Source organism: Erinaceus europaeus, chromosome 9 (assembly GCF_950295315.1).
Source record: "Erinaceus europaeus chromosome 9, mEriEur2.1, whole genome shotgun sequence".
In the NCBI taxonomy this organism is placed as follows: Eukaryota; Metazoa; Chordata; class Mammalia; order Eulipotyphla; family Erinaceidae; genus Erinaceus; species Erinaceus europaeus.
This window is the reverse complement of record NC_080170.1, coordinates 64568167-64589159: the sequence shown is the minus strand read 5'-3', so window position 1 is coordinate 64589159 and position 20993 is coordinate 64568167. Positions and strand designations below refer to the sequence as shown.

The window sequence follows — 20993 nt, the reverse complement described above, 5'->3', positions numbered from 1 at the left end:
TCTTACAAGCATGGGAAAGAATTAAAAGTCTTTGTCTTACTATGTGAAATATTTCTCCTCACATAGTATGCTTCCATAGGCTAGAAAGATGCTTGTTTTTCTCTGAATAAAGAGTTTATATACCTAATTCAATTACTCTTTGTGGCAGAATGATCTCAGTTCTTCAGCTATTAGTTCCATATGATATTTGAATTAGTTCTTTTAATCATGAATATTAAGTGTCAGTCATTCTGCCATGAGTAGTCTGTGTGGCCAGACAAACTTCTCTCAGATACATCAGACAGTCATTCCATTAACAATCTCGGGGTCTCGACACAGTGAGAGTTCATTCATTATGCAAACAAGAGGAGGGCAGGCCAACAATTCAAGTTTCATGGGAGGCACAGACAAAAAAATTAAATCCCAGCATTCAAATTCTCAGGATGTGGAGATGTCCTCAGATATTAAAATGATACACTTAATTGTCTAAAGCTATGTCTGTGGTTAGACATCTTTTTGGCAATTAGTCTTATGGGTGGGGGGAAGGATGAGACCTGGATGTTCAGTGCTGTCACTATCATGCATTTCTGGATTAAACACCAGAGGTTTTTACTAGGAACAGCTTCCCTGCATAAAGAATTCTATGGCTTTTTCTCTACAAGTCTAATTTGAAAAGTGACTTCTTCTCAAGGGTTTAGAAAGTAATTCATAAAGTGGGAGGAATAATAAATATTGTGCCTTAATTCATACACTTGCATAGAGAAAAAGACTTGGCACACCTGGGTATAATCTTAGTTAATTTCCACAAGAGACAAGTTGAAAGTTTACTGTTTGGGAAGGAGGCAGAGATGGCTAAATTTCATATTTGCAAAAATGATTACATTATCTTAAATGAAAATGCTACTCGATTAACAACTTCAATAAGCACTGCATTTGGGGAAAGATCTTTTTAATAAAAAGTTACCTGAAGTTCACTCCAACTTAAAATATACAAGTGAGGAAAAAGTACTTACTCTGATTTATATGTCTTTTGGAGGTGTAATTATTGGCTTTTTACTCACCTGTGTAAAACAATGTACTTTTGTAAATGGATTTCTGACCACTTTATGCAGCCTTTTTTTTTTCTTCCTTTTTTTTCTTACATAAAAAGTAAGCACTGTCAATCAAGGAATTTTAAGGTTTATTTCCTCTTTAGAAATGATTGATAGCCTTTTAGATTTACAAGTTGACAAGTTAAAGGGTTCTATTGGTGTAATTATGTACTAAATTCACAGTCTTTCAATTTAAATGTCCTTTTAAAACCACAAGATTATCATACATGTATTTTGAAAAGTGGGCCAGTCAGTTTGGGTTGGTATACAAATTGCTTCCATTAGCCTTGGGACCTATTTGAATTTAATACAGATTTTTAAAGTTAGTCGTAGTATGGATCTTACTTTTAAAATTTAGGTTAATGGAAATGCATTTTAAGTAAAGCATGTGGCAACTTGTTTTCTAATGTATAGCTAAATGTCAGAACTACAGAGACTGTCTTTTATTCAGTGTGGTTGACTACTTTGGTTACACTAAAAAGGAAAAGAGAAAAACCCAACCCACCCACCACTTAGAGGCTGTGTTCCTGGTAGAAACTAGAGCTCATCTCTTCTTAGTGGGGGAAGACTGGCTGAAGGCATTTTGTGTCCTCAGGAGAATTTTGTAAAACCACAGTCCACTTATAGGTTGCAATGAAGAGGGGTAACCCGACAGTGTAGGAATCACAAGGCCCATTGTCATCACAGGTTGGCCCTTCTTTTAGTCTTTTAAAATATTGTTCTTGTTCCACTGGCAGAGAGTAACTTCACAAGCAGTGAAGCAATGCTGCAGATGTCTCTCTGTCCAAATAAATAAATACACAAAATTAAAAAAAATTCTATTATTTAATTTAAAAAATAATTACTCTTGCAGGGGCTGGGGAGGTGACTTAGTGGCAAAGCACCCACTTCATATGTATGAAGTTCTGGGTTCAATTCCTGTGTCATTTGGAAACAGCAAGGAGAACTTTCTGTGGGTGGATATGGTGCTTTATTCTCTTTCTCTCCATCTCCTTCCAAAAATAGAAAAAAGTTGAGTGGGGAGGTGGCTCAGCAGTAATGCTCCACAGAGCCCTTTGGTTTGCTTTCTGGCACCGCATTAGAAAAGACTTATTCTGGGAGACCCATCTGTTCTAAGCTAGTGCTTCACAGACACTGATCTGTTCCTCTGCACAGCACTGCTGTGAGTGAGTCAACCTGGAATTTGAGGGGTGAGGGTGTCGCACCAAGGGTACTATCAGTGTCTGTCTCTCAATGGACAGTATCAAGGGCACAGGGACTATCTCTGTCAAGAAGAACCCACCTCACTCTTGTAGATTTAATTGTTATAGAAGATTCTGAGATAATTATGCCACCTGAGACCCAGCAGCAGGTTTTGCAGGTCAAGTGATTTGAACACTCCTATTGCTTATAACCTGTAGCTGCCCTTTGACAGGCCCTGAGCATTTTGCCTGAGCTTCTAACTAATGTCTTCACAACAAACATTGTCTGGTCTCTGGCCAGAAGAACAGTTTAAGGCCTGCGACTAGCGTTCTTTGGGGAAAGTTGCTTTTCACCTTGGGAAATAGTAGGAGTGGACAGTGTTTTTCAAGGGTTTCATTTTATGGTAGCCAAACTGTCTCTTAGACTTTGGTGATGACTAGGGTAGTTATCCAAGGGGGCAGCACAGAGGGCTTTGGTGGTGGCTTCCACACACATATCCCTAAAATCTTTTAACTTTGGAAACCAGTGTAGTTAGCTACTAATAAAAAAAAAAAAAAAACAAAGAATCATTTTATGATCTAAATTGGTAACATAAATTAAATTTTGGATTTCCCAGTTATACCCACTCTGTTAGTGTTTCATATTTTGTTATTGGGGGGCCAGTAATATAGCTCACCTGCACAGTATGCCTGTTTTGTCACACGTGACCTAGGTTTGAGAGCACTACCCCCCACACACACACACACACTGCACTATGGGAAGCTTAGGTATGCTATGTATGTCTTGTCCTCCTTTAAATTTTTTTTGATATTTATTGTTATTTATTGGATAGAGACAATCATGAATTGAGAGGGAAGGGGAGATAGAGAAGGAGAGAGACACCTGCAGCGCTGCTTCACCACTCGCAAAGCTTGCCCCCTGCAGGTGGGGTGAGTTTTTCTCTGTTTTTTTTTTTTTTTGTTCTGGTCATTGCTGGGGCTTCACCACTCCAGCCTCATTTTCTCAGAGAGAGTGGAGGACACTAATGCACTGTGAACCTTCCCCCAGCACAGGTGGAGACCAGACCCAAACTTGGGTGACCATCAAGGCCAATTAGGTGCCCTAGATTCTCGGAAACTATTCTGCTAACATTCTCTCAGGAAAAGGAGGCACAGAGGGATGGTGCCCTGGAATTGGAACAAAACAATGTCTCTTTATTTCCTGAAATTGTTCTAAATGTGTGACTTCTTCATTGCAGCACTCAATGAACCCACCATCGATTACGGTTTCCAGAGGTTACAGAAAGTCATTCCTCGGCATCCTGGGGACCCTGAGCGTTTGCCAAAGGTAGGAATGCCGCCTCTCTGGATTCTTATTTCTAGAAACTTAGGGGACTGGCAGGAAGCTCTTTCAGTGGCTGTGATTTCTTCACAGACAAGCAACTTGGCCTGTTTGTGTGTCTGGCAGTAGGAGGAAAGCAGGCAGCACTGAAGAGCCAGGCGTTGCTTGCTTAGATAAGTAGGGGTGCCATAGCTGCCTGTCTTTAGAGGGGGCAAATTCAAGGGCTACCCAGCCCTACAACACTTTCTTACCATGGTGAGAAACTGACTAAGCTCAGTGAAATTAGGACACTTTGCCATGTGAGAGGCCAAGGCTGAGCTTCCACGCTGTATAAAAGGAAGCTTTGGTGTCATGGTCTCTTTCACTCTCTCTACCTCTATCAAAAAATAACTAGCACAACTCAGACTTTGCAACACGGTGAATAGTACAGAACCTTTTTCTTCTTCTTTTTGCCTGCACTACAAATCCACTACTCCTGGCAACCACCCCACCCCCCATTTTGTTGTTTTTAGATAGGACAGAAAGATACAGAGACAGGAGGGGGAGAGAAAGATAGATACCTATAGACCTGCTTCACCATTTGTGAAATGAACTCCCTGCAGGTAGGGACTTGGGGACTCAAACCAGGATTATTATTCCTGTTTTTGCACTTTGTGTCATGTGCACTACCGTCTGTCCCCTCAGAGCCTTTTTTTTTTTTTTTGCCACCTGAGTTATTACTGGGACTTGGTACCTGCACAACAAATCAACTGCTCTTGGTGACCTTTTTTTTTTTTTTTCCTTTTTCATCTGATAGGGCAGAGAAAAAATGGGAGGGGGGATAAGAGAGATACCTACAGTACTGCTTTAACACTCATGAAATTTACCCCCTCAGGCAGAGGATCAGGGACTTGAATCTGAGCTCTGTGAGTAGCTCCCCTAAAGAGTGCGAGGAGCCATGGGACTTTGCTCACATCAAGCGCTCTTCACTGGAGAACACAATATCATGTCCTGTCAGTCAGTTCAGATGTTTGTTGTTGAAAGCAGCCTCTGTCTTGAACCACCCACCACTGCACCTTGACTTTTTCACTCTCCTGTGGACGGAGTTTCACCATTTGGCTCCTCCATCTGCCAGGAGGCCTGCATTTCCCATAGGACAGTAACTTCTCATTTTAGGGCACAATGATATAACTGTTGTATATGTCTCTCACTGGGGTATCTGTGGTATAAAGAAGTCTGAAGCTTGGTTCCAGCTTCATTTGGTATCTTAGCTGAAGGGATGGAGGCTCCAAAGTTGTGAACCTCTCGGTGTTTCTCACTTTTCTGGGTTCTGTGTCCATCACTCAGCAAAAGTTAGCTCTGATGATAGGTGTGACAGGTGAAATGGATCCTTGCTTTCTCTCCTGGATCTCTGCAAAGGATCCTAATCCTGCTGAGCAATCTGATTTCCCTCTCCCACCTCCAAATCAGGGGCAGTGACTGAGCTGATTTTGCAAGCAGTAAGGGATACAATGTGGTGACTGCAGAGACTTGTTTAGGACAAAAGTCGAGTCTGGCTGGCTCAGCAGCTGAGGTCTTGGGAGCCAGAAAGGACTTGTTCACAGAGAAGTGAGAGAAACAGGGAGGCTGAGCTTGATTTTGTTTGCTTTTATTTTGAGAAACATTCTTCTGGTTGCACGTCAGGTTTAGAAATGCTGAACAAAGAGCAGGGGCACACGGCCACTTTGTCCCTGGTGGCCTGATGGTGCAACTCCAGCCACTCTCTCCAGGGCTGGGAAAGAGTCATCAAGGACACACTGGAGTCATGTGTTAGACACCCAACCCCTGTGGGTGCAGACACCCAGGAACTTCTCTGTTCAGTCACACCCAGCTGCTGTCTTTTTGGCTTTGAACATTAAGATCAGGGGAGAGTTCAGGGTCAGGCAGCAGCGGAAGAGCCAGCAGGAGGGTTTCTCCTGGAAGATTCATACTCCTGCTGGCCATTGTTGGGGGGGGGGGATGGGCTCCGACTTCCTTAGAATCACCATGGTCAGTGTTTGTCCAATAGGGGTGTTGCTGTGAGCCATGGACCACACACCTTAAAAAACAAACTCGGCTTTATTAAACCCATGTGTTTGTGAATAGACAGAGCTAAATTCACCCAGCCACCCACAGATTCCTTTGCGTGAAACTGCTCCAAAGACCACGAAGGCTGCTTTCCACAATAATATGCCTTTGTGAGCTGGCCTCCACCACTCACTCTTCACAGAACATACACAGGCCTCACTTTACATGTGCCCCTCCCTTGTGGGGAACTTAGAAAAGTGGACAGCACTCCCATTGACCTCAGGAAAACAGGGAATTGGCCCAAGTTTTTCCTGTGAAGGAGTGCTGCCCATCCCTAGGGTCCACTTAGAGTGACACAGACTAGAAGCCTGTCTCAAGTGTGCATGGGGAAACACAGGTGGGGGTGAGAGGTGCTTCTCTGCCTTCTTGATTCATTTTGCTTTTTTGCAGTGTGGAGGTAAGGGCTGCGAGGCATTGAGCAAGGGGTACTGTGGGTGGAAGGTGGGCACCATTTTCTCCTCACAGAGCTGTCTCTTGCCAGGTGCAGGGGCCTTGGGAGCAGACCCTGAGCTCAGCTGGCCTGTCGTGGCTGTAGTGCAGCCTAGGGGAAAGGGAAATTTTACTTCAAAGTCCTCTAGGAGGTGAGGGGTTAGGAGGATAGCACTCAGACCAGTCAGGTGCTCCATCACTTTATGGGAGGGTGTCCTTAGGAATGCCATTGCAGTGCAAAGGCCAAAGAATGTGTTTGCACAACCTAGTGGGTAGTTCTGCACTCCCTGGGCTGTATTGGGGGACCCCTTTCAATAATGCAGTTCTTTGGTTATCAGAATATAGCTTAGCTAGGTGATAGCACAGGCTCCTGGGACCCCAGTGACTATGGGGTCTTGCCCTGTTCTTGGGCTCTGCTGTCATCACTAGCCAGTGGGAAAAACAGACATTTGAACCCAGGTCCATGAGCTCCAAAGCCTCCCCGTGACCATTGCTGGGCAATTCCTTCTCTCTCCTGCCCCCCACTGACACTAAGGGGACAAACTGCCATGTCCCCAAGAGTCAGTTGCTCTTTGAGAGAAAATAGAGCCATTTGAGAAAAGTCACAAAGGCAGCATTTGTGTATTTTGCTTTATGGAGCTGAAAATATCTAGTAAATTGATCCAGTGGGAGTAATAAATACACATTACTTTATCTTGTTCTTCATGTCCTATACCCCTGAGCCTTGATAGAACAACACTACTTAATAGACTTAAAAAAGAGTAATTACACTCATTGGCTATGTGATTTTTCAGCCCTCCCAGCCCTGCCTGACCTTCTAATTTAGCTCACCGTGTCTAACTAATGCATTTATATTCATCTTTTATGAAGCATGAGGAGTGCAGAGTTGACTACTGAGCCTGGTGCAAGCTGTCCTTACAGGGTTCCAATCTGATTAGCGCCACCTCTATGTCTGCACACAGGCCTATCCCTGTCTTGACGCAGCATCATAAAAAAGTGTTCATTACTTTTTTTTTTTACTTTAAAGCTTTTATACATACAGCATTATTTACAGCTAAACATGCAGGCAAAAGATGCTAGTGTTTTTAAAATGATTACTGTTAATGTCTCTGCTTGTCACAAGTGCTTAAATTTTCCTGCACTTTGTCTAAAAACTTAGTACTGTTGCCTTTTAAGAACAACACATTTAAGAGATCTTGCAAGTCAGATTTGCAAACACGGCTGACAGTTTGTGATGAATGATATTGCAAAATTTGCGAGATGTTTGTCATTGTGTGCCACCAACATATTAAGGCACAGATTAAGAAATTTGAAAGAAAGCCCTCTGGAAAACCACCCCCCACCCAGCTCAACCCAAACCTCAGGCACCAGAATCTCCCTCATCTGGGGTTTTGCTCCCAACTTCCCACTCAGTCCAATTGTTCTTCCTGCATTTCTCTCACCATATGGTCTCCTCATTACCATACACTAAGGGTCCATATGGGAAACTTGTGAAATGAACTGTATTCATTTTAACTGCCAGATGAGCAGCCTTTTGCTTTGCAAGCTTAGCTTAAGTCATCTGCTGTCTTCCTGTTGTTATGGCAACACGGTACCAATAAAAAATTCTAATCTACTGTAAGTGAGCACAGTATTTTAAATGCTTTCCTATAACTGCAAGAGAGAGTTGGGGGGTTGTGGCCAAGGAACAAGAGGGCTGCCCTTCACTCCAGCAGGTGTCAGTGAAGAGGCTGGTGGGCTGCATGGCAGTGATTGTACATGGTTTGGCTGAATCTCCAAAGCGCCCTGATCATGACCAACCATGGTCATCACAGTAACCATGTTGCTCTGCTGGCATGGCCTTACCCCCAAAACTACCACAGTTTCTGAATTGCCCAGCTGCTAACCCTCCTTCTTTTGCATGCCGGAAAACAAAACCAAAAAAACCTCAGCATCCATGTGCCTACTCATCCTGTACATAAGGATGAGCCTTTCCCAACACATGCTCAAAAGAGCACCTGAAAATGCTGGGAGGAGGTAGCATCCTCCTTCAATATAAACCATGCCCACCTCCGTGGGCCCCGTGATGTGGTGCATCTCCGGTGCCCTGTCTGTATTGAAAGCGAATGTTTATAGTCTCAGTTCATCAGTTCACATTAGCCTCATGCTGAATATTTAAACACAGAACAATTTGAGCCCGCCACGGAGGAAGACAGTGACTGCACTTTCATTTGGAACAGCAAGGGCTCATCTAATAATAATTTAGTAAATCAGCCATTTAGTGGCTCGGCGGTACACTGCATTGTGCCAAATAGTATGCATCTCCACTCTACACTGAATTGAGATTCAGCTTCTCATCTCAGGCACTGTTTTTGCTCAGCAGAGAGATGAGACCCCAAACCATCCTTCCTCAAGAGTGGGAGTGTTTAGTGATTTATCATCAATAGGACTTGAGTTGGCTGTATACACTGTATTCTAATTATGCTCTCATTGTTTTAGTCTTTATGCTGAAATGATCAGGAATTCAAAACCTGTGTTTGTGTCAGTGAAAACACATGTAAGAAGTCTTTGCATAACCACGGTGCCTGTTAGCAGAAGGGGGTGACTAGAGCTTCAGAGAAGGAAAAAGAAAAGCTTTACAGCTTTATCTTGCACAAGGAAAGTGGGTCTCTCTCCCACTTCACATAGAAATCCATTTATATTTGAGGAAGTGATCCAGGGGCTACACTGACACTGCTCCAGCAAGAATACAGAAACAAAAGTCAATCTGATGGCATATTCAACTCTTAGAAAAAGGAGGATTGAATTTGAGTCCAAGAAAAAAAATTATTTCTACATTTTCTTGTCCAAAATACAAATCAAGGAATTAAACCTCCCCATGGCTTACAGACAACTAACACTTGCCCATTCTTGATCACCTGCTCAGTGGAGAGGTTCGGTTTGCACAGCTACTATATCACATCTTTCCCCCATAGCAACACACTCCTAAAATCGTAGAGAGAATTGCATGAATAATATTAGGATATATATATATATATATATCAGTGTTAACATCATTTTTCTGGGAAGGTTTTTGAACCCCCAACAAAAGCTGAAATAGTCTAAGGAAGTGGGAATTTTATCTTGAACTGGCTCATTCTGTAGTAGATTATTTTATTTTATCTAGTAATTATTTGATAAAGACAGAGGAATTGAGAGGGGTGGGGGAGATGGAGAGAGACACCTACCACCCTACTTCACCACTTGTGAAGCTTTCCCCCTATGAGTGGAGCCAGGGGCTTGAACTCAGGTCCTTGCACACTGTAGTGTATGTGCTTCATCAGGTGTGCCACCACCTGGCCCCAGTAAATTGCTCTGATACTATTTTATCGTGGCAGTTTGAGAGAAGAAAAAGTCAGAGGGGACAGTCAATCTGCTTAAGGTCACACAGCAAGGAGAGGGAGATTTCTACTTCATCAGTATTTCTCCCCACTGTCCTTTTAAAATAACTGATAGACTTCTACATATAGGAGCACTTCCTAAAAAAGGCAGGTGACTTGCCAACCAAAGTTCTCTGGAAAAGAAAAGAGTTCAGTCTTTCTGGCTATTGCTTGAGAAGCACCAAACCTCAGTCTGTTGCACCAGGTGGTATATTAACTCTGAACTGCTGAGGAGGAAACAGAGACCTAATAACAGTGCAAAATATGACCACATAACAAATTCAGTCAACTGGACTTGTCTCTAGAGCTAGTCTCCCTAAGAAGAGCCTCCTAGAATTAAAGAAAAACCAGGAGCTGGGAAGGTATGTGGTGGGGAGTGTGTGCCTTCCATGTCTGATGTCTGAGTCCAATCTCTGGCACTGCTTGGGAGCAGCAAAGGCAAAAAGTAGGTGCAACTCTGTGGGTAGTGGAGCAGTACTTTGGTTTCTTTCTCACAAAAGAATAAAGCAAAAGTTGAGCAGGGGTGGTGGCTGAGTTGTAGAGCACAAGCCTTACATGAGGTCCTGGGTTCTAGCTCAAGAATCACATTGAAAGATAGAGAGATGAGAACAGTGTTTCACTAACATCCCACAAATTCTGTCAGGGAGGAAAGTGGCAGATGAGACTGAGGAAGCTCACTAGCATGGTGCCAGAATAAAGTGGCTGTGGGTGTGACAGATACATTTGTGAGAATCTGGGTTATATCTAGTACAGTGCATACTTTGTCATGTGCAAGGAGCCGGGATTCAAGCCCCTAATTCCCACCAGAGGTGGGAGGTTTCACAAGCAGTGAGTAGTGCTATAGTAGTGCAGACACTGAGAACCCGCAGTAGACTCTGGTGGCAATAAAAGCAAAACAAAATGGATTGGAGAGAAAGCATAGTGGTTCTGCAAAAGACTCTCATGCCTGAGACTCTGAGGTCTCAGGCTCAATCCCCAGCACCACCATAAGCCAGAGTGCAACACTGCTCTATTCTCTCTTTCTCTCTTTATTTCTTTCCTTAAAATAAAGTAAATTATTTAAAAAACAACAACAAACCTGGGCATCAGATAGTGCTTTTCCACCCCAGCAGCAGTTACTGTAGTAGAGACTTGAGAGAATATTTACTAATTCCCAGAGCTGACCCCCCCCCCCATTCCAGACTAAGCCTATTCCAGGTTCTTTTTCAGTACTGTGCTCTTGAGAGAGGGGAGGGGTTACATTTAGACCACTTCACATCACAGCCAAGAAACACTATAGGCAGCATTGGATCTAATTAGTCATTTGTTAAAGAGGACATCACAGGTGTGACAAAGGGTGAACTTACTCTCCCTCCCAGTCTTCCAGTAGCTTCCTCTTGAAGGTAGAAGCCCTTATAAACAGGCCGTCAGGCAAGCTTCAGCCTTGCTTGCAGTTTGCAGCCCCGAGTAACACTTCAATTAAGCATGGGAGTAATAAGAGCAGAGCCCCAGCAGTCTTGAGGCAGTGGATTTTAATTGCAGTGATGCTCAGGACCATCTGTAAAGCCTTGGGAGTCATCATGTACAGATTATTGTTCATTTGGAGGTACATGTAATAACTGATCATGTTCCACAATTCAAGAAGCAAAAGCAAACTATTTTTGCCTGCCTTAAATGGCCTTAAAGTCCACCAGAGACTCAGCAATAGCACTTACTCAAGTTAAATAGAATATGTATGTATGTATATACTTGGTCCAAACTATAAATATTAAATTTTTGGAAAAGTTATGCTGTATTTTTTATGTGTAAAACTGTGCCATGACTTTTCTGACAACCCAATATATATGCGTGTATATACAGTGAATACACATATACACTGAACATATGCATAAATACTCAGATTTATAAGACAACCCATATATATATGTATATTGTTATGAAATTGATTTTTTAAAAATTTATTGGACTTACAGTCAATAGTAAAATTTTAACATTTCTGTTTTCCACATGACAATTCAACCCCCACTAGGTCCTCCTCTGTTCTGCCATCATGTTCCAGAAATTGAGCCCTCTGCCACACCTCTAACACTTTTTATTTTGGTGCAGTACACCAACTTCAGTGTAAGTTGTGTTTTGTGTGTATGTTTAATAGAGACAGAAAGGTAAAGAATGAAAGAGACTATAATACCAAGGCTTCTTCCAATGTGTTGGGGGCCGGGCTCAAACCTATGCCACACATACGGCCAAGCAGCACACTATCCAGTGAGCTGTTGCACCAGCCCTGACCAGATGACAAAGAGAAACAGAAGTATTTAAGTTTGACTTTCAGTGTTTCTGAGTGCCCAGAATCCATGTCTTAAAAGATTTCCAAGGGTCTTGATGCTGGAAAATTTTTGATTCCAGTGCTGACTTTAAAGCCTCGCTGTGAAAAAGGCACCTCTGGCTATAGCCTTTGCTCTAAGGAAAGAGTTTCATCCTGATCAGAAAGTAGATTTCCAAAGCCACTCAGCAGGACTTAGCCCAGAGCATCTTTTTCTCAGACCAACACAATGAATGGGAAGCAGCAGCATTGGAAGGGGATATGGGGTTCAGCTCTGCAGCTCCAAGTGGGTCTTGTGCAGAGGTTGCAAACATCAGGCTTCTCTGTATTTGTGCCAGGGATCACTCCAGGCAGCCACTGGCCAATTACCAGGAGGCCCCAAATGGGGGAACACCCCAGCTGTAACTCTACTCAGTAATACCTGGCTGCACCATCCCCACTTAACTGCTGATGCCTGAAAAGTCAAATGCTTTGGTAAAAATGAATTGAGCCATTGTATTTCTTTTGTGAGGACCCACTGCAGGAAAGAGAGGTTTGGCACCTTATGGTGCCCCAGCTTAGTTATCCATCACAGTAAAGTCAGCTGTCCTAGCCGGCTTCTCAGAGGTCACACGATCGAACTTACAGCTCTTACAACTATATTATTGCTTACGGAACAGTAATTGAGGCCCCAGATAAAAATTACCTGGTCTAATAGGCAGCAGACAATTTTCACTCAATAAAATTATAAGCCAAATCATTCATTTCATAACACACTGGCTAATTTATTTGTTGACCTTTTAATATCCATAGCTCTTCAGTGGTATTAACTGCAACTCAGACAAAATCTCTTGTTCATTTCACTCTCATTGATTTTTTTTTTTCCCATTCAGGCAATAACAGCGGCTTGAAAACAGCCTTTTTCTTTCCACTGTAAAAGTCAGTCATGTAACTTAGTATGTCTTGTGTGGGTAGAGCTGCGTTAGCTTACAATGTACTTTAATTTCATGTGATTGAGAAGCCTTCTACACCATGTTTGCAACAGAGATAAAGCTTGCTGTGAGCCTACCAGCATGATCTAGCCAGGCAGCATGATCATACATAGTAAGTTGGAGAAGTGAGAACGCTCTCAAAGAATCTGAACACAGAGCCAGCTTTAAAATGACAGGTCCAGAGGCCCTGCCTGCAGTTTTAGACAAGGCTAGAATGCTTTGGGTGCCTGCCTGTTGTGGTAATTCTTCAAACATTAAACATTTTTGAAGAGACCAGGCACTGGCACATCTGGTAGAATACACATTACAGTGGGAAAGGACCTGGGTTCAAGCAAGTGCTGCAGGTATCTCTCAGTCTTCCCTTCCCCTCTTGATTTCTCTCTGTATCTATCCAAGATAAGTAAATAAAATATTAAGATTCTTCCATAAATATTTCATTCTTTGGTACTGGAAATTTCTGTCCAGTGTAGCTGCACGTTGAAAGACTCTGGGCAATGGCTGTGTGCTAGAGACTCTTTAGCAAGTAACAGCTGAAGTGTCTGATATGATAAAATACTATGAAGTCTTTAGAAGGTGGGGTGATAAAATAGAATTGTTATCCATTTGGCATTTTATACTGCCCTAGAAATAACCACTTGCTACCTCCACCCCCTCCTTGTGCCCCTCTTTTCCATTTCAATTCAGTCTAAAGTGGTGCTCTGCAATAATGACAATGCCCCCTTTCAACAGAAACATGTTTAATTATCACCATGCTAAGTGTAAGTGACTCTTTTCAGTCAGAGGGCTTCTGAGCAAAGAGTGTTTAAACCGTGACACTGAAGATGTCTAATGATCTGCAATAAGCTTTATTTTGAGAAGTTTCTATTACTAGAAAAGTGAAAAATTTGAGGAATGTCTTAGAGGCTTAGAAACTAAACAGTGCTGGAGTATTATTTTGGTTTTCTTCCTTCCCTCACTCTCCTCATTAGATGAGTTTTTAGAATGCTAAGTCTGCCATTATGGAATTTTCCATTTGGCTGAATAAACATGAGGGAAATGGGGACAGAAAACTACTCTCCACAGAAATACTTCTCAGCACAACCAGTACTTATCGCCTTGTGTGTCCAGTTCTGCAGGCAAAGGGTGGCAGAAGAATCCTTTTTGGCTTTCTGTCTTCTGACTTCTCAATCAAGGTTATCACCTTGACTCTGAGAAACAAAGGGCAGAACATGGCCTTAAAGGATAGTAAGCTGAATGTGCACCTCAAAATTCAGACCCTACAGTAGACTGAGGAGTCAGATGAAATCAAGACTGATTTCACTGGCAGATGTGGTCTCCCTCTAAGTCAGGAATGATTTAGCAATTGCTCTTCATCATCTGTGGCTAATCTTTGGGCCTACTGTGTCTCAAATTCCCAGAAGCAGAGAGAAATGGGCAACAGGGACAAGTGTAGTAGCAGAAAAGTATGTTACTTCTTTCTCAGCCATGACCCAGGCCAAATGGACTATAGCCAACCAATATTACCTGTAGGTTAGCCTTCTATTTATTTATTTTGTACAAAATATTTCCTAGATGATGTCACAGGGAGCCAAACACATGTCAACCTCCCAAATTACTGAGGAATCCCTGGGCCTTAATTTTATGAGGGAGTTCCCAGAGCCTCAAAATCTGATTTGAAACAATGAAATGAGTGCTGTGTTGCATTGGTAGATGGACATCTATCTGGCTACATGAGCTGGCATATATGTGTGCCATGAACTGAATGAAGTTCTGGCCACCCCATCTAGCTGGGCTTGAGTTATTTAGAATATTGAATTAGATGTACATATGGGTTCAGTATCAGCCATTTAGACAACCTTCCTCTTCACCCCATAAGCTGAGCTGTGGCAGTAAACACGAGCTTCCTCGCTGTGCAATGGAGGCCAGATGTTGCAGGGGAGTCTCTTAGGGAAGGGGCATAACCCTCACAGAGTTTATTGCTAGGAGGAAGAAGGGAAGATGAGTGGGTCCTGCATCTCACATGTGACAGGCCTATCTCACAGGATGACTTCCTGTCAGCAGACAGATGCCTGAGGTTTTTGCCGGGCCTAAATGTACAGCTCAGAAAAAGCTGGCATGTATATCAAGGCCAACCTCATGTTGCTAGGAGCCTGTAGCTTGAGATAATGTCTGCACCCAATATGATTCATTACACTCATCACACAATTAAAATGTAAGCACCACTCAGCAGGAAAGAAAGTGATTTCATTACAAGAAAAAAAAATGGCACATGTTTGAACCCACCATGATCAAGACTTAACCTTTAGGGATTAATAATCTGGGATCAAAATCCAGAGCCCAGTAGAACATCAAATGTAAGTCTTTTACAGCTATTAACCATGGCAACTTTGTCATTCTCTCATATAAATTAAGCATGTGATTAATGTACAATTAATTTTAATTTTTCAAAAATCAGTAAATTCATGAGACTAAACTCAAGAATTCCATATATATATATGGAGAGAGAGAGAGAGAGAGGGAGTGTGTGTGTGGTGTGTGTGTGTGTGTGTGTGTGTGTGTGTGTGTGTGTGTGTGTGTATGTGTATGTGTATGTGTGTGTGTGTCAAACCCAGTAAAGTGTACATTACATTGTTTACAGACCTGGCTTGGGTTCAAGCCTCTGACCCCCACCTGCAGGGGGAAAGCAGTTCTGATACTGTCTCTCTTTATCTCCCCCTCCCCAATAAATAAAAGAAATATTTTTAGAGGTTACTTAACATTTTTAAAAATAAAATTAAAAATATACAGTGAGGGAGGGTGGGTCAAGGAATAAAGAGCACAGGACTTGCTAAGTAAGGGCTCACATTTGATCCCCAGCAGCATATGTCAGAATAATGCTCTGGTTTCTCTCTTATATTTTTTAAAAGGATCTGGGTTATGGCAAACCTGTTGAGTGCACGTGGCGCAATGCACAAGGACCTGGGTTTGAGCCCCCAGTCTCCAACTGCAGGGGGAAAGCTTTGCAAGTGATGAAGCAGTGTTGCAGGTGTCTCTTTGTCTCTCCCCCATCTCTACCACCCACTTCCCTCTCAATTTCTGGCTGTCTCTATCCAATAAATAAATAAATATGTTTTTAAAAATAAAAATAAAAAATAAGCATCTTTTAAAATAGTAATAATAGACAAGATGACTCACCTGAGAGGGTGCTTGCTTTGTCATCGGCATGACCCAGGTTTGAACCCATTCCCATTGCACTAGAGGACACTTAGGTGCTGTGGTGTCTTTCCCTCTGTCTTCCTATATGAAAGAGTTTGCCTGGAATAGTGAAGGCTCAGTGATGACCAGAAAGGAAAAAAGCTGTATTTTCTTAAGGTCTGTGTCTTCCTGAATACTGTAGTGTAAGGGGCTAAAGGGAAGAGATGAAGGTAAGTATCCATGATGGGGGCTGGTGATGGCATACCTGGTTAAACTCAAGGACAAAGACACAAATTCAAGCCTCTGCTCCACACCTGTAAGAAAGGGGGGAAGCTTCACAAGTGGTGAAGCAGGTCTCCCCTCCTCTCTCAGTCCTGTCAAAGAAAAAGTAACTGCTAGGAGTGGTGGGCTCTTATTTCCAGCACTGAGGCCCAGTGATAACCCTGCTAGTAATTTAAAAAGATACAGCTGTGGTCCTCCAGTGCAGTCCTGGGGAGGGAAGATGATATTTCTGTGCTGTGTGGGGTTGTGCAGTCAGTCAGCCCTGCTTGTCTAGGAGGTTCTGGGCATTCGCATAGGTGAAATGAGTTCTGATAGAATAGAATGTCTCTCAAGGGCTTTCTCTGTTGTCTAACAGGCCTTAGGTTAAGTCCCTGTTCTGCCCTTCTGCAGTTCTGTGAGCTCCGGGAACACTGATTGACCTGTCTTAGTTTCTTATCTACCAAAGGCAGGTGTGAGTGGAACTTTAGGATGCTCTCTGCAGACTAAAGGATATGTGTTCCACTGTCAATAGATTCTGTGCCACCACCATCTTCCATACTAGGCTTTAGAGGATGGGAAGGAGTTCATTGGAAATGAGCACATATGGGAGCCATCAAACACACTCATTCTAAGTGATCTGTGTAGATCTATGTTCATAGCAGCACAATTTGTAATAGCCAAAACCTGGAAGCAACCCAGGTGTCCAGTAAATGAATGGCTGAGAAAGTTGTGGTATATATATACAAACACACAATAAAATACTGTTCAGCTATTAAGAATGATGGCGTCACCTTCTTCACCTCATTTTGTATGGTGCTTGAAGGAATCATGCTAGCTGAAAGATGAATATGGGATGATTTCACTCATGTACAGAAATTCACAAATGAAAACGAAGGGGTGTGGTGGTGGCACACCTGCTTAAGGACCTGGGTTTGAGCCCCTATAAGGGGATGCAGAGGAATGCTTCATGTGCAGTGAAGCAGATCTGTGTCTATCTTTCTCTCTCCCTGCCTCCCCTTCCCTCTCAAGTTTTCTCTGTCCTGTCAAATAAAAAATAAATGACCACTAAGAGCAATGGGTTCATCAGGCTGGCACTTAGCCCCAATGATAAGCCTGGTGGCCAAATTATAAAAGGAAAACACAAAGTAAAACTTGGAATTGGTTATGTACTGCATCAAAGCAAAGGATTCTGGAGTAGGGGAAAGTGAGGTGAGGGGAGGGAGACTTTTAGGTCCTGGTGCATATGGCAGAGGAGGACCTAGGGTAGGAGTGTTCTGCAGAAAATTGGGAAATTTTACCCATGTATCAACTGTATTTACTGTAAACCAATAATTCTCCTCAATCAAAAAAGAAGAAGAAAGAAAGGCAAGGCTAATGAAATAAGGAGACCTATGATTTACATCACAACTAGACTGGAATAGAGAACTGTTCTTCAAAAGCAAAGGGACAGAGATTGGAGGAGGGCCAGATGATGGAGGAACTCCTTCCCAGTCCTCACAGCACCATGGCCCTTAGTTCTGGGAGCTGCTGTGCCTTGGAAGGTGGAGAATCTTATCAGTATGAGAATGCTGGAGTGAGTGATGGGGGGGGGGGTGGAGGCAGCAGTTACTTATTGACTGACTGGGCTTCCATGGAGGAAGGAAAGCTGGGTCTTCCTTTTACATTTGTAGCCCAGTCAGCACATTTATTTTAAAGATTCCACAGTGTAAGAAAAACCCATTGCAATTGCACCTGAACTACGTGAGTCTGCCCCAGTGCTTCTGTTTCTGTATAAGTACATTTGGTTTATCTTAATCCTTTGCAAACCTCTGCTCACATACTCATCAACCAATGATCATAGTAAGGTGCATGAAAATAGGTTCTTCTATTTTGGGAGAAATCTGGGCTTCACACACATGCTGTCTCTGGGTCACCTTTTCCATTCAGATAGGGAGACTCTACAACACCTGCCCTGTGATAGCAGGGCTAGAACCTGGGTTCAGCACCCATGATAGTGCAGACCCAGAGAGAGCTATCTCTTCTGCTCCTGAATCAGGCTTTAATTGTGAAGAAAGAGAAGATAGAACACTGAAATGGTGTTCTTGCTTTCAAGGAGTAAACACTTCCTGTTTCTTTAAGAGAGAAGGAATTCAAGGCCATGGGAATAAAAACAGTCTGACTCGACTTAGGATGCAGCTAGGCAAGCAATCATTAGCCCTGTAAGGAGACGCTGGGGCTTTTCAATATTTAAGATACTAGTATTTGTCTTCTTAATTCCCCACTGGGATATTTTTTTTAAATCTAAGGATATGATTATCTCAGAAGGGTCTAATATCTACCCTCATGTTTTAAACTGCAAGCAGAAAGATCTTTAAAACATTACGAAAAGATGAGAAAATCTCTCCTGACAAATAAGTGCCTTGAAAAATTGGATATTAGTACTATTCAAGTACTCTTTCTTTTTAGAAATATTAAAATTGTATATCAGGATGGAAGGATCTTTATACCAAGCTCCCTCCTATGCCACACAAAAAAAGAAAATTAAGATTTTGGAAACAATTTCAGAGACAAAAAAAAAAAAAAGATTATGTGAAATAGCTAGCTCCTTTTCCCTTATGGGAAATTTCTTTTTTAACATCTTAGGCTCAATCATTTCCTAATGTGAAATTACAGATTTTTCAAATTACCATATAAAACTGCAAAAAAATTACACTTGTGACCATAGAAGAGATAGCATATACTATCAATTTGATTTTAAAAGGCATACGTCTTTTATACTACCTGTCATTTTTATAATGCCTTTTACAAATTTAATCAATACATTTTAACATTCTATATACTTTAAGTGCAATATACTATAAATATTCAAGTTTCATCTTAAACATGCTTTAGCCTTTAAATTGTTAAAGCTGCAGTGCCCTTTCAATCTGCTTACATAATGTCATAAAATATACATTTCAAGGTAAATGAAGTCAGCTCCTTCAATTTAGTCCCTCAAACTGGTAGTAAATGAGAGGTTAACACTATGGTGCCAAACCCATTATTGAGTAAATTTAGCACCTTGGACAGCTCTGTAAAATCTTTATTGCTTTCCTGACCTGCTCGTCATGTTCTGTCTGTGTGTTCAGTGGCTCTCAGCTCTGATTGAAAGGCAATATATTAGATCGCCAACACAAACACGCTTGGGGGCTAGTTCACTGGGAACGTAATGACATGGAGGTGAGAGCAATTTTCTGGTCACCGAAATCCAAGCACCTTGCAGCTCCATTGCACTAACTCATGGAGGACTCAGAAATTCCCTTTCTTCATTCCATTTGCAGAAAAAAGAAAAAAGAAAAAAAAATAATAGAGGCTGAACTGCATGGATAAAGCTGAACCCAAGTGGGTTCCCCCTCAAACTGCAACATTAACTCTGCAGTGAGGAACTTTTAAATAAGTGTGGATATCACTTAAGGTCATCATCACTTCCCAGACAAGAAATTCAAGGGCACGCAGCCCTCAAGACAGATGCTCCACCTGTGACAATGTTAGTGAACAAGAATGCACTACTGTTGTGGGTCAGAGAAAGCTGAAACTATAGGAAGCAAGACTGATTTTCATTTTTAAAGCATTATATGATAGAAAGAGCTCTGGGTATTGAGATAAGGAGAAAAGGAAACAAGTGGATTATGTCACTGAAAAATTTAATCACCCCCCATAATGATCCATACTCCCAGAAGGATAAAGCAAAGGAAAACTTACAATGGAAGGGATAGGATGTGACACTCTGGTGGTGGGACCTGTGTGGAATTGTACCCCTTTTATTCAATGGACTTGATCATAATTAAATCAATAAAAATAAAAAAATTAATCACCCCTAAAATCCACAACATGCTAGTAGCTGGAAAATTTTTGTGGCTTACAAAAACTTCCCCAAATCTTGCAGTTTATTTTAAACTTCCCTTCCTACTCCCAAATTAATTAAAACAAGAAGCACTCAAATAAATCCTCAGCTATTATGTTCTGAGAGTGAAGCTCACAAGTTTAGTCTCCAACTGTTAACTTATTTTGATTTTGATATACAGAAGACCTTTTCCTATAATCAAAAGGAAGAAAAAATAGCTCCTCTGCCAAGTCTAAAGACTCGCATAAATATTTGCAAAATTCAGGGAACACAGATTCAGAGAAGTTGAAACTTAATGAATAACGTAACTTTATCTGTTTTTTTTTAAGTCTTCCCTAAAAACCAGGTGAAGTTGTGACATCTCAAGGTGAATTTGACACAGGACTAGCATCTCTGTGCCCAACTACCTTAGTCAATTATTAAGAGCTATAATCAGATAATATGGCAAGCAGTAGCACATTATCTTGTAACTTCCATCTAGAAAAATATTTAAGATATATTGATTTAAAACCCATTGAATATAAAATGTCCTTTCATTTCTTACATAAAAAAGCAAATGGGATCTGGTAGCATGAGGCAAGCATAAATGTTTATTGAGAACTAAACATCTCTCTATTTCATTTTTGAATTTAGGACATTACATATGTCACAAGTCATTACTGCAGAATGACAACTATTCTACCTTATATGATAGGAAATTTAACATTGGAAAAATGCTAATATGTATCTAAAAGCTTGTCATTTCAAGAGTTGTGCAAGGATTTTTGAAGAGGCTATGGTGACAGCAAAATGAATGCAATTATATTCCTATTTTCTGATCAGCAACTACAGCATATGAAAATTGAATATCCCTGTTTCTTCTCCAGAGATCTATTGTGTGAAATATATTGGAACTTTTTTGGGAAACTTTTTCCACAGCAAAAACCGTAAGCACAGCCTGCTGAGCCCCTCCGATAATTATGG

At 41.7% G+C, this 20993-nt stretch overlaps 1 protein-coding gene and 1 long non-coding RNA gene across 10 annotated transcripts in view; one reads left to right on the top strand and one right to left on the bottom strand.

Moving 5' to 3' along the window:
• Positions 1-20993, bottom strand: part of LOC132540219 (uncharacterized) — a 994902-nt gene that overhangs the window by 874864 nt on the left and 99045 nt on the right. The gene's annotated exons all lie outside the window — the stretch shown is intronic.
• The window catches only part of EBF1 (EBF transcription factor 1), a 433103-nt gene that overhangs the window by 398507 nt on the left and 13603 nt on the right, over positions 1-20993 (top strand). For all 9 annotated transcript variants that reach the window (XM_060198065.1, XM_060198064.1, XM_060198063.1 and 6 more), the window contains exon 11: positions 3490-3578. In XM_060198065.1, coding sequence (XP_060054048.1) covers positions 3490-3578 — 89 coding nt within the window. The remainder of the gene's footprint in view (positions 1-3489; positions 3579-20993) is intronic.